The 14,655-nt window shown below is 34.0% G+C and overlaps 1 protein-coding gene across 2 annotated transcripts in view; it reads left to right on the forward strand.

The window, feature by feature from the left end:
* Positions 1–14,655, forward strand: part of PGAP1 (post-GPI attachment to proteins inositol deacylase 1) — a 77,865-nt gene that overhangs the window by 51,181 nt on the left and 12,029 nt on the right. For both annotated transcript variants that reach the window (XM_019428334.2, XM_019428335.2), the window contains 6 exons: positions 4,049–4,124; positions 7,129–7,202; positions 7,306–7,357; positions 7,845–7,911; positions 8,324–8,432; positions 10,088–10,126. In XM_019428334.2, the coding sequence (XP_019283879.2) occupies positions 4,049–4,124; positions 7,129–7,202; positions 7,306–7,357; positions 7,845–7,911; positions 8,324–8,432; positions 10,088–10,126 (417 nt within the window). The remainder of the gene's footprint in view (positions 1–4,048; positions 4,125–7,128; positions 7,203–7,305; positions 7,358–7,844; positions 7,912–8,323; positions 8,433–10,087; positions 10,127–14,655) is intronic.

Raw genomic sequence — 14,655 nt, forward strand, 5'->3', positions numbered from 1 at the left:
TAATGCTTATCTAAAACAGTGGCTAGTTCAGTGATCCACCTAAGACTGTTAAATCATAGGATCATCTATTCTAACATGAACTAAGTAGAATAAACCTGAGTCTCTGTGTTCAAAGTGGGAACTTAATTTATATATTATTCTTTCAAAATCTCTTCATTATTGAGTACCCTTTTATGTTAAGACTCTGCCAGGAATTATAGGAGGCCCACAAATCAATCTTATTCTCAAAAAGCTACGTACTGTTGGGTAGGGGAGAGAAACATTTGGAAGCAGAGGGAACAGTGAGATACCCAAAAATATAATACAAATCAGAATATAGTAAGTAAATAAGTATAAGAAGGGGAGCTATCTCTGAATGATGGAATGAAGAAACGCTTTATTATGAAGTGATATTTAAAATTGCCTTGGGGTGCCTGGGTGTCTCAGTCAGTTGACCATCCGACTCTTGATTTTGTCTCAGATCGTGGGATCGAGCACTGCCTCAGGCTCTGGGCTGAATATGGAGCCTGCTTGGGATTTTCTTTCTCTCTCTTCCTCTGCACCTCTCCCCTGCTTGTGTGCGCTCGCTCTCTCTCTCTCTCTCTCTCTCTCCCCCCCTCAAATAAATAAAAATGAAAAAAAGATTTTTAGATAATAAAGTAAAATGCCTTAAAGGATAGTTAAGATTTTTATGGGTAGAATGAACATTGTAGACCTGTGCTATCCAATATGGGTGTTATGAGCACATGTGGCTATTTAATTCAAAAACAAAACTAAATAAAATAAAAAATTAATTTCCTTGGTTGTACTAGCCACATTACAGGTGCTCAATAGTAACATCATTGCAGAAAGTTATAATGAACAGCACTGCTGGGTCAAAGAAATAGATCCAAGTATGCAAGTGTGAAAGTGTAGGATATGTTTGGAAAACAATGGATAAGTAAACAGTAATTTTAAAAAGATGGCCACCATGGGTAGAATAGTGGTGGAAGAAAAGTCTGGGAAAGTAGTCCATGGCCATATTGTGGAGGACTTTGATTGGAAGATTCGGGACTTTATAGAATTCACGAGTTAGTAGACAGCTGAAAGATTTTCAGAAATGGAATCAGCCGTTTTGGAAGATGAATCTATAGTGTGCATGGATTAGAAACAGACAAGATACTTCATAAGGGGTTATGAGGACTTGAAATATGGAAGTGGGAATAGAAATACTCCCACTTGGTAGAGATGGTGATTTTTAAGGGAAGTTGGGGGAGGGAGAAGCAAGAAAATGGAGGTAAAAGACCCTCTATTCCCCTTTCCATATTTCACCCAACAAATTTATCCTTCAAAATCTAGCTTAAGTGTCCCCTGTTTTCCATTTCATGACTCCTTTAGGCAACCTCTTGCTTCCATGCCACTTTAACTTTGAGGGATTTATTACACTGAATTATAATTTATGTCTCTATTCCCACCACCATATTGTGAATTCTTTGAGACTAAGACCAGATAGATTTTATTCTACTCAGCATCCTCAACCTTTAGCAACTCACTACCATATAAATGCTCAAAAAATGTTTTTTGAATGAGAAAATTGTAGAGATTTGAGGCCAAAATCATTAGGAAAATTTTAAAGATAAAGGAAAAAGGGGATGTAGTCAGAGATTAACTCAAAGACTGAATCTAGAAGTACCTTATAATAGATTGATTGTTTTGTTTTGCTTAGCTCAAGTGAGAGATAATTCAACATCTTCAATTCTAAAAGCTCTCTTTAGGGGGTTTTCTGTCAGGTAAGTTGGTTTTGAATGAATTAAACATCTTTCCCAAACTTGGAAAGGCCGTCTCTGGTTATTCCAAGAAATGAATGAGCCTTTCACAAATAGGCAGCCTTAGCAGCCTAATGAATATTTAATATGTCTTAATGCTCTTTGGAAAGTACCACTTGCTGACTGTACTGTTACACACCCAGTCTTATAAAATGTTAATTTAGGCCTTTCGTAATTTCTCTATATCTGTTCTAACCCATCATCAGAAGGATACATATATTTAAATAGTTTGAATTTATTTTTCAATCAACTGATAATACAATTTTCAATATACAAATATGGAATTACATTTTTTTGATGACAGAAAACAAATAATTAAGTTCATTAGAAAGAGAACCTTGAATTCTTTTCTTGGGTATGGGTTTATTCCATTTTAAAGGGCATAGCCAAATTTTTAAAGCAACAATAAAAATTATATTATTTTAAATACCCGTACAAAGTGATTTAAAATTCTCTGTTGGAGTCCCTGGGTGGCTCAGTTGGTTGAATGTCAGATTCTTGATTTTGACTCCGGTCATAATCTCACAGTTAGTGAGATCAAGCCCCACATCAGGCTCTGGACTGTCAGCTCAGAGCCTGTTTGGGATTCTCTCCCTCTCCATTTGTCTCTGCCCCTCCCTCTCTCGCATGCGCTCTTGCTCAAAATAAATGAACTTAAAAAAATAATAAAGTTAAAATGGTTCTCTGAGGCAATGTCTCACTAAAAATGCTTTGTTAAAAATAAGATGAATAATCCTATTCAGTAAATGATTGCCCTAACCTTGTAATGGTGGTTTTCTATAAGGAAAGTGTCTGATGGTATTCTTGGCCATGTAAGTATAGAAGCAGGGAATAAAGCAAAGCCCCTTGACAAGTATTTCCTTTTATTCCCTTGTGTGCACTGTAGTCAAATAGCATTTTCCCACATCTGCTTTTCACTTTCAGAAACAAAAAATCCACCTAAGAGGCAAACAAAATAACAATCTATTGAGCTTCAAGCACAATCCAAGGTACACTTACTGGAAAACCCTAGGATAAACCTCACTGGCTTTCTACTTCCTATCAACAGCAAACTACTTGCTCACTACAATTAAGCATCAGATTAATTTTTTTCTTTGGCTCCTATAGACCAAAGAAATTTGGTTTCCTTTTGGAAATTATTTTAATGATAACATTCTAATTGCAGACAGCTTAGGGCAAAGTTCCTTTATGCTGTTGTAGAAATGTTATTACAAAAGAAATGCCATTACAAAAATTTGTAATCATGCCAATGTAACATTTTAATTTTACTTTTTTTGAGATGGCATCTTTTTTGGTATATTTAGGGGCACCTCTGGCTCAGTTGGTTGAGTGTCTGACTCTTGATTTTGACTTGGATCATGATCTCATGCATGGTTCATGGGCTCAAACCCCACATTGGGCTTTTTGCTAATAGCACACAGAGCCTACTTGGGATTCTCTCAAGTTTTTAAACTTAAAAAAAAAAAGTTTATTTATTTTGAGACAGAGAGAGTGTACAAGCAGGGGAGGGGCAGAGAGAATCCCAAGCAGGCACCATGCTGTCAGTGCACAGCCCTACACGGGGCTCCATCCCATGAACTGAACCATGAGATCATACCAGAGCTGAAATCAAGAGCCAGACACTTTTAACCAACTGAACCACCCAGGTGCCCCAAGATAGCATTTCTTTTTCTTGCTTTATACATACTAAACCTTTTTTTCCATTTATTCCAATCACTGTTTAACCTGAAATAATCATACAAATAGCGTTAATGATTGGTAGATGAATGGTAGTATGTCTGTCTCCAAGTCTTTTGTAGTCTAATTAAAGTGTTGTAGATACATAATAAATATGGGATTTTTACAAAAGTAAATGTAACAAAATCATTTCTTTTTGACTTTGAAAGTATTCAGAGATTTTTATTTAAATCTCTAATTAATCTTGAGTTAACCTTGGTTCTTAATGCTTTGATCCATCCTTTAAAGTCCTTCTACGAACACCTAAAAGTAACCTGAAGAAAACTGCTATACATCAGCTGTTACACAAATGATCCTCCAATAATTTGTCTATGAAATTAAGATAGTGCATCAGATTTTGTTAGTTTAGTATCCCTCCTTGAGTAATTGTTGGCCATCTAAGTATAGCCAGAGTTAGAATGTGATAGGTAATAACTTCTGCAAAGCTAGTTTATAGACTTTTATTTTCCACTCAAACATCAAGTGAAGATATTTTACTATAAATTTAATTCTATTTTTTTCTAATAAATCAATATTTTATATTTTAGTTTGTTGTGGATTGTGAATTCTTTAAAAAAGAGACAAGAACCATTCAGCTTCCTGTAACTCATCTTTTTTCCTTTGGTAAGTACTTTGATTTTGGAAATCTTAAGAATTGCTTTTATTTTTAACAGTGATTTATTTTATGCCAGTCAGTTGCAGTAATGGAGAGACTGTAACATTAAATGTTGTGCGTTTGAAGTATAGTTCTTAGAATAAATATATGATGTGGTTCAGTGTTCTGATTCTTATTTAATACTGGGCCAGCAGGCATCTTTTGAAAATGGAAACTTTAATTTTCTCCCTAATCATGTACATTTGTTGGTAATTGTGTGTGTGTGTGTATGTGTGTTCTTCCGTGAATTTATACTACATATTGGCCTTTTTCTTTTTTTTTTTTTTTAATTTTTTTTTTTAACGTTTATTTTTATTTTTGAGACAGAGAGAGACAGAGCATGAACGGGGGAGGGGCAGAGAGAGAGGGAGACACAGAATCAGAAGCAGGCTCCAGGCTCTGAGCCATCAGCCCAGTGCCCGATGCGGGGCTCGAACTCACGGACCGTGAGATCGTGACCTGAGCTGAAGTCGGACGCTTAACCGACTGAGCCACCCAGGCGCCCCCATATTGGCCTTTTTAATAAAATGTTTATTTATAAGTTAGGGCATCTGGGTGGCTCAGTCGGTTAAGCCCCCAACTCTTGGTTTTAGCTCAGGTCATTATTTCATGGTTCATGGGTTCAAGCGCCATGGTGGGCTCTGCCCCTGACAGCATGGACCTGCTTGGGATTCTCTCTGCCTCTCCCTTGTGCGCATGCTCTTTCTCTCTCAAAATAAATTAAAAAAAATTTTTAATGTTTATTGTAAGGTATAAATAGCTGCCTGCCGTATGGAAGTTTTAAGATTTCTCTAATTCTTTTATGGTTTCTTTTTCTTTTCTTTTCCTTTCTTTTCTTTTTTTTTTTACTCTGGTAAAATACACATAACTAAATATTTTTTTTAATTTTATTTTGAAATAATTTTGAACACTCAGGACAGTTATAGAAAGAGCACAAAATTTTTATATATCCTTCATTCACCTTAACATAAATAATACAATTTTCAAAACTAAGAAATTAGTACAATAGTATTGACCAATTACAGGCTTTATTTGGTTTTCATCAGTTTTTCCACCACTGTTCTCTAGGTTCCCACACTGCATTCAGTTGTCATGTCCTATTCATCTTCTCTAGTCTTTTTTTTTTTTTTTAAATGTTTATCCATTTTTGAGAGAGAGAAAGAGAGTGTGAAAAGGAGACGGGCAGAGAGAGAGAGGGAGACACAGGATCTGAAGCAGGCTCCAGGCTCTGAGCTGTCAGCACAGAGCCTGACACAGGGCTCTAAATGATGAACCATGAGATCATGACTTGAACTGAAACCAAGAGTCAGACGCTTAACTGACTGAGCCACCCAGGCACCCCTAGTCTTTGTTGTTTTTTTTTAATGTTTATTTATTTTTAAGGTGGAGAGCGTGAATGGGAGAGGTACAGAGACAGAGAGGGAGACAGAGGGTCCAAAGCGGAGAGCCCAATGTGGGGCTTAAACTCACAAATCATGACATAATGACCTGAGCCAAAGTCAGATGCTCAACCGACTGAGCCACCCAGGCACCCCATCATCTCTTCTAGTCTTGATAGTGCCTCAGGTTTTCCTTGTCTTTCATAACTTTGACACCTTTTGAAGAGTACTTGTCAGTTGTTTTATAGAATATCGAATATCAAATATTTGGATTTGTCTGATGCTTTCTTATGATTAGATTAAGATTGTGCTTTTTTAACAAGCATATCACCAAAGCGATGTGTACATCTCAGTGTATCATATCATTGCACACATAACTAGCAACGTTAACCTTGATTACTTGGTTAAGGTAGTGTCTGCCAGGTTTCTCCACTGTAAATTTACTCGTTTCCTTTTTGTACTTAATAAATATCTTGGGGGGACTACTTTGAGAATATTTAAGTACCCTGTTTATCTTCAAAATAACCCACTAATTTTAGCATCCTTTTTTTTTTTTAAGTTTATTTATTTTGAGAGAGAGAGAGAGAGAAGGGCAGAAACAGAGGGAGAGGGAGAATCCCAAGCAGGCTCCGCATTGTCAGCAGAGAGTCCCATGTGTGGCTCAAACTCAGGAACCACGAGATCATGACCTGAGCCGAAGTCAGATGCTTAACCGACTGAGCCATCAGGCACCCCTGGTTCTTCTAGTCTGAGGCAATTATTACTGGTATTCTGTATTATAATTTTTGTGAAAGTAAAGTTGTCCCTTCTCTATTTATTTACTTACTCAGTTTTTATTTATGTCAGTATGACTCATGGATATTTACTTTATTCATTCTATTATATTTAAATGTTTTTATTTATTTTTGAGAGAGAGAAAGAGCACAAGCGGGGGAGGGGCAGAGAGAGAGAGAGGGAGACACAGAATCCAAAGCAGGCCTCAGACATGGCACTAGAAATCGTGAACCACAAGGTCATGACCTGAAGTCGGCTGCTTAACCGACTGAGCCACCCAGGCTCATTGGATTATAATTTAATACTGTCATTACATTTTTTTTTTAAGTTGTTCCAGTATTGGATATTAAGAGCTCATTTTAGATTGGCTCCTTACCCTTTTGGCATGACCCATTCTTAAAATATATTTTTTTAGTATTCCATTTGTTTAAAGAATCTGTTACCTGAGAGAGGAAACTTCCTTTTCCTTTAGATTTTTATCCCTCACCCACCTTATTTATTTGTTTGTTTATTTTTGGTAAAAAGGAAACTCTGAATCACTCATCTCATTAAAGATAACAAACTTCTAAGAGATCTACCAAGAAAGCATACCTTTTTGAAATTGGAAATTTATACTTGACTTTTTAAAATACATACATTATAAATGTTATCTAGAGTTTATTGAAGGAGGATAGGATTTTTAGTTCACTCCTCCATACCAGAAATGAAAATCTTTAAACTCTTTTTTAGGATTAAAAATGTGCTAGCATTATTAAGCAATCAGTACTTTTTAAAAAAATTCTTTGGTGTTCTAAGTAATACAATGCTTTCAATTCAACAGGACTCTCTTCAAGGAAAGTGTTATTAAATACAAGTGGCCTGTTTTATAATATAGAACTTCTAAACTTTGGACAGGTAATTATCCTGATTATAACAAGGATTTGATTTTACTTTACTATGTAATTAAGCAAACAAATAAACTTTTACTTTTTTGTTTTTGTGGTCATACGCTTATTAGATATACCAAGCTTTTAAAATCAACGTAGTGAGCAAGTGCTCGGGAGTAAAAGGTAAGTGTATTTTCTGAGAAGAATAGTATTGTCATTTGAAGAATCAGTAGGTCTTTACTTGAATTTTCTGTAGTGCTTATTATTTTGTGTATTTATGTGAATTAAAATTAAATAAATGATAGTAGAAAAACTGTTTATGTTTCCAACAGATTTAACACAGACCCTTTGTTAACACTAAGCATCTTCAACTGTATCAGTTTAAATATCCACATTTTTTAAAAATACTGTATATCTTTCTGCCTCACTATAGTAATTCAGGTTTAGCTTTTTTTCAGTTTCTTAGTATTTCCCATATGCTTTAATATCTTTTGTAAGTCTAATTAAACATTATTAGTTAATAATTCTCCATAATTTCTTATGTGATATAATTCTTACTGGTTATTTTTTATGAAATGGGTAACTGTAGTTAGTTAGGTATTATAGTAGTTTATGTAACATTTAATGTAACATAAGGTTAGTAACATGTATTTCCTTTATGTTTTCACAGAAGAAATAACTAGTATCTATAAACTTCATATTCCTTGGTCTTATGAGGATTCACTAACTATTGCACAGTAAGTATATTAAAGAATTTATCTTAAACTTTGGTGTTTTTGAATAATACATATTCTGTTTATTTAAATCATAGTGAAATTTTAGTGAAACTAAGTGCCTCTTAATAAAATGTAACTATCCTTTATGTAGCATTGCGCTCATAAGATAACATAGTATTCTTACCTAAATGATCTAGAATTTAAACCTTACTTGCTTGGAACATCAACCCCTTCCTAGACCATCCTCCAACTTCTCTTCTAGTTGAATGAGCAAACGACTGTGATAGGATTGGAAAAGTGTCCCATTTTTAATAACATGTCTGACATGTGTCTTCCTCTCCATTCTGTCATTGTGTTGTGCAAGGATTAACTTAGCCATGGTTATTTAACAGTATTTTGTATTTGAGAAATGATACTTGAATTATCTTTTCAGGGTACCATCTTCCACAGAAATTTCTCTGAAACTCCATATTGCTCAACCAGAAAATGAGAGCCAGGTAGCATTATTAAAAATGTACACATCTTCAGACTGTCAGTATGAAGTAAGTTGTATGTTTACTTAATTTTTAAGATTTAGTTATAGAATAAATAGGAAATATATTTTTTTATTAGTCTCAGATATATGGCAATGTGGAAACCAGTAAATATACAAAATAGACATTTATGATGCTTTAAATATTCTGCATTTTGCCTGTTAGCACCACCCTAGTATTTTCCTAGGTGGACTATTAAAAGTATACATCTTAATAAATAGTAGAAAATAAGCAAAAAATTGAGACTGTAGACTAACCTTCTAAATTTAGAAACCCCAAGTCCAAAATCCTCTGTAAATTGAAGAATATCATGAAATCAGCTGACACGGCTTTTCTGCAATAATTGACATGATGTGTATTGGTTTCCAGCTCTATTGGATAAGGTTAAGAATCTTCTTTCCTTTTCATTAGCTTTTTAAATCTGTTAGTCATTAATCTGCAATGTAGTGCCTATTGTGTTTGTTTTAACAACCAACAGATCTCTGCTATAAGAGAAGGGAAATAGACTTGAGCAACATTTACCCTTATGGATTCATGAACTACAAGAGTCCCTATGTATCCAAATATGCCAGGTTCTAAGGATTCCAGGTTTAAGGGATTGAAGTATATATACATTTAATGGTGGTTTCCGGTTTATGTGAAATAACTTCTTTCCATGCAATTCCTTTCAATCAACCTTATTTGGATTCTTCATTAGAATTGACTTTCTTGGGGTAAACTAGAATTGGTAGGTTACATGAATAGAATCTGTTCGTAGCAACAAGTTTCAGTTGAACCTAAATTATGAGTTATTTTAGATTTCATGGAATTTATTACTGGTTTGATATCTTCATTGTTTCTAACATTGAAGGATTTTGTAGGGCTGTAATGGTTTTTAACATGTCTTCATAGTTCTAATAGTGATAGTGAGAATTGCATAATAATTTGGCTCCATGTACTGCACACTCTGAAAATGTCAATATTTTTTAACTACTTTACATTTTTAAAAAGTCAGTATTATAAATAGCCATTTTATAATTTCCTTATGAAATACATATTTCCTTTTCCCAGACTTGCTAATATCAAAAAGGGTATATTTATAATAGAGGTAATTAATGATGAATTTCATTTTAATACATTGTTTTGGCTTAAATTTTACCAAATACACTGCATTTGTTCCTGGTCTTATATCATGTGAAACTTGTTTTTATGAAATTTACTCAGAATTGGCTTAGCTTAACTATACTTAGTGCTGTACAGTTGTAGGTTTGAGGTTTTTAAAATATCAGTTATGTAGTAGGTTAATTTGTGTTTAATTGTTCAGACATATGTATAGCTTCTGGACTCAATCAGTAAATTCCTTTAGATTATATGACCCAATACTAAGATTCTGGTTAATCAAAAATTCTAGTTAGTAAAGGGTTACCTATCACATGTACCATAGCATTCATCCAATTATCAAAGAATTAGAAGGAAAATATATTGAATAATAAAACTATACTTATTGCAAATTAAAATTTCTGGTTCAGAGGATCCTTTTAAGACTGTAAGTGCCTTTAGGTTGGTTATTATAAAAAAATTAACAATTGTGTTTAGAGATGTGCAGAAGTGTTCAATTTAATAAAATGTGAACTAGAGGAGTTTAGGAGAAATAACCTCTTTTTTTTATGATTATTTTAAACTAGGTCACAGTTAAGACTTCCTTTTCACAAATTCTTGGACAGGTAAGATTCCTGGTTGATTATTGATTGCCTTGTAAATAGATACTATGAGGCATAGGTTACAAACTTTTTCTATAAAAGGGCCAGATAATGAAATATTTTAACATACCAAATATGGTCTTTTGCTGCTGCTACTGCTACAGTTGCTTCTTCCTCCCCCCACCCCCAGTCTTTTTCCTTTTCCTTCTTTCTCCTGCTTTAATAAAATCCAAAAACCATTCTTCACAGATAGGTCATAGTTGGCCACCCCTGGCTTTAAGGTGATGGTTTCATTCCTAAGAATTGAGAGCTGATTCTTGATTTGCAAACAAACTAATATTTTTGGCTAAATGAATGTCTTATAAAGATTTTATGTTGCTCATACTGTGCTATAAGTCATAATCCAATAAAATTTTAGGCTCTCATATAAACAAACATTTTCAAATGACTTTTTATGTTGTGTGTGCTTAGTTTGTAAAAAATAAAAAGTAAATTATATTAAAAATAAATATGTTGGAGTGCCTGGGTGGCTCAGTCGGCTTGTGCCCAGCTCTTGATTTCAGCTCAAGTCTTGATCTCCTGGTTCGTGAGAGTGAACTTCATGTCAGGCTCTGCACTGACAGTGCACAGCCTGCTTGGGATTCTCTCCCTCATTCTCTGCTCCTCCCCGACTCACACATGTGCTCACTCTCTCAAATAATCTTTAATAAATAAATAAATAGAAACATGTTGAAATATTTTAAATTCTTTTGGTGAGTATAATTCATAAGCGAATAGTGTTACAGAAATAACTTATCAAGTAACAGAGCTACTAAATTTTTCAGCATCATTATAATTTGCAGAATTGTATAACCTGTTATATTTATGTATAACATAAATAATAGTATTGATTAGTCAGAAAAATTATATAGTGGTTTTAAAATTGACTAAAATTTTTTTGTGCCCTCTATTAATTTTACTTTATTTTTTGGTCTCTTGTGTTTTGTAATTCGGGCAGAGCAGAATTTTTAAGACTTAACTCATTTTATATTTATAAAATTTACAAACCAAAATTAAATTCAAAAATTTTTTACATGCATTATCTGATTCTCACAGCAACCTGGTGAGAGCTAGATTGTAATTATTTTTAAATTTGTGATCATTAGAAAATTGTAAGTTAATGTGTAAAATGTGCTACATTAGGAAGAGAAGATTAAATGTTGGTATAAATTGGAAAATAGCATCATGGATGATAGTTCTAAGAAATACTCTAGATTGTTAAGGGACCTTTATTAAGAAAAATTAAGGAATATAGGGGAAGAATTGATGCTGTTGTATATTTAGTATGTCCAGAAGGCATGTTAGTGTATACAGTGATATAGGCTGAGGATACAACATACTCTCTTACCCATATCATCCCCGTGGCTCATAATTCAGATTAGTGACCAAAAAAGTCAAGTTAGCTTGATACTTGATAGCAAAGCATAATTATCTGTCCACCAAAGAAGAATATGCTAGTATTCTTGCTTAGGCATGGAAATTTATCTAAAAAAACAAGATATGTAGGTGTTACAGAATCAATGGTGGATACTTTTTTTAAAATGTCAAAGAATTTGTGGTAATTAAGTCCTCAGATTACTGGAAAGATACCAGATGCTCTTTCTTCATGTTTGTTTAAAAATTTAGCTTGAGAACAGGAGAATGAATTGAAGTTGTATATATCATTCATACATATTTTCAGTGTTGCTGATTCAAAGAAGACTGAGAAGAAGAATAAAGAGAAAGCTTGCTTGAGAGAATCTTTAGCTTCTGATTAGACAGTTTTCCATAAAATTAATTTTTTTTCCAGAAAAAGGAAAATTATTTACATACTCTTTAGTCTACTCTAATGAAAGAGAGGACAAAAAATAAACCAGAAGTTACTTTCTCAACAGAATTATATAAATTAGTAAATCATTTTGGTGTAGGAATAAAGTCTAATGTTGCCAAATCTTTAGGTTTTAAGAGAAGCTGGAGGTCTGGATTTTTAGATTAAAAAAATTTTTAATTTTTTAAATCTTTATTTTTTAACATTTATTCATTTTTGAGACTGAAAGAGACAGCATGAGCAGGGGAGGGGCAGAGAGAGTGGGAGACATAGAATCTGAGTCAACACAGAATCTGACGTGGGGCTTGAGCTCACGGACCGTGAGATCATGACCCAGGTTGAAGTCGGACTCTTAACTGACTGAGCCACCCAGGTGCCCCATAATCTTTATTTATTTTTGAGAGAGAGAGAGAGACAGAGTGCAAGTGGGGGAGGAACAGAGAAAGAGAGGGAGACACAGAATCCAAAGGAGACTTCAAACTCTGAGCTGTCAGCACAGAGCCCAACATGGGGCTTGAACTCACGGAGAAATCATGACCTAGCGGAAGTCAGATGCTTAACTGACTGAGCCACCCAGGGTGCCCCTTTTTAAAAATTTTTTTAATGTTGGCCTCTAATTTGAAATGTAAAGAAATACTGTGCCAAATACTAAACCAAATGAACCATGTCTACAATTTAAATATGATCCATGAAAGCCAATTTAGGATTGTTGGATTATATTTTATATGAGCTATATCTGTGGCCCAGTATAATACTTAATACTCAACAATGACAGTCACTACAAAGAACTGTTATATTCAGAATACTATATAAGAAGTCTTAGAAGATTTCCAAAGATAGTGAAGAGCATTAAAGGTTAATAATAACAGCTAATATTTTCTGATCCACCTATGTGTGCCAGTTACTATTCCAAATACTTCATACAGATGAACACATTTAAGCCTCAAACGCCCTGTGAGATAAGTGCTGTTTATCTCCATTTTACTAATAAAGACAGAGAAAAAGAGGGGTAAAGTAACTTGCCCAAGGACACAGCGCTAGTGAGAGGCAGAGCTATAGTCTAAACCCAGGAGTCTGACTCTAAGGCTGAATGCTGCTTAACTTTCCTTCTATGCTATTGATAATTAAAGAATGCTATATATTTCCTAGCATGTCATTAGCAGGCATTGAGTATCACTTATTAATAGAAAAATGACCTTTTCCCCTTTGCTCAACTCCTCTCCTTCCACTCAAAGCTATAATTGTAAATTATGAGTATAGGCAGTAAGTGGGGTTTTATTTTTGAGTCTTTCTAATCTTAACCTGGAAATCCATGAAGGAGATTCAGGGAGACCTTGAGCTTCTTGAAATTTTACATGCCATTTTGTGTAAACATGCATTTCCATGGCTTTCATCAGATTGCCAGGAGAGTCTGTACATTTTTTTTTTTAATACGGTGGTTGGAGAACATGCTTTAAGGTAAATTTCTTTTAAAACTTCAACATTAAAAGGTGCTTACAGAGAATAATAAATCTTTTTTATGCTGAAAAAATAAAACTTTAACATTAAAAGAATTTAACACTTTCTTTTTGTTGTATTTATATATTTTTATAGAAATTAGATTAGCTGATAGAATGTCTTGAGGCAGTAACATAATGGTTATGAATTTAGTCTCTGAGTTAAATCCCATTCCACACAATTTCCAAAGACACTAAAGGACCTAAAAGCCTTATACAGGCATACCTCAGAAAAAGGGTCCATGGAGCATTAGTGTTATTTTGGTAGATGCAAGCAAAAGATTAGGAGTGAGTAGATAAAGAGGAGAGATAGCACATCAAGCTCTTGAGAAGTTTAGCAACGAGAGGGAAGAAAAAGGCAGTAACTAGAGAGAGAAGGGGAGTAGAGTGAAGGAAGGTGTTGTCACTGTTCTGAGGGTGAGACTTGAATTTGTTTAAATGTCAGTGGCTAAGTGAGTAAATGAATACCCTGGAATTCCCTTGCCTCGTCTGTCCTTAAAACTCCAGGACTTTGAAGTTAAAGCACCTAATGATACTGAAGTGTTAAATTGTTAATGAGATTACAGCAAAGTCACTACATTGTAAACTCCTTAGTGCTCACCCTTATATTCCCAGTGTCAAGCACATTGAGCGCAGTACATTGATGGAACACTTTCTAAATTGGGAAAGACCAAATACATTAGATTTTCATAGTCATTTATCTATGAATAATTTTTGACTTTAGTTCCATTTACATAAAAACAGCTCATCCCTCCCTTCCCCCCTTAAACAGCTCCCTATTTAAGAAATATTAATAGGCTTATACTTGGAGTTGTGAGTTAAGTTCCACCACAATAATGCAAATATTATAATAAAGCAAGTCAAATGACATAAAAGTACATATAAAAGTTATGGTTACACTATACTGCAGCCCATTAAGTGTGTAATGGTATTATGTCTAAAAAAACTATGCATACCTTAATTTTTAAATCTTTATTGCTGCTAAAAAGTGCTAACCATTATTTGAGCTTTCCATGAGTCATCATTAATCATCATAGATCATTATAACAAGCATAATAATGAAAAAGTTTGAGATATTGTGAGAATTATCAAAAGTGACAGACACCAAGTGAGCAAATTCTGTTGGAAAAATGGTACCAGTAAACTTCCTCAGTGTCAGTTGCCACAAACCTCCAATTTGTAAGAAAAAAAACAAAACACAAACACAATTA

Source organism: Panthera pardus, unplaced genomic scaffold (genome assembly GCF_024362965.1).
Source record: "Panthera pardus isolate Hobbes unplaced genomic scaffold, ASM2436296v1 HiC_scaffold_10, whole genome shotgun sequence".
In the NCBI taxonomy this organism is placed as follows: Eukaryota; Metazoa; Chordata; class Mammalia; order Carnivora; family Felidae; genus Panthera; species Panthera pardus.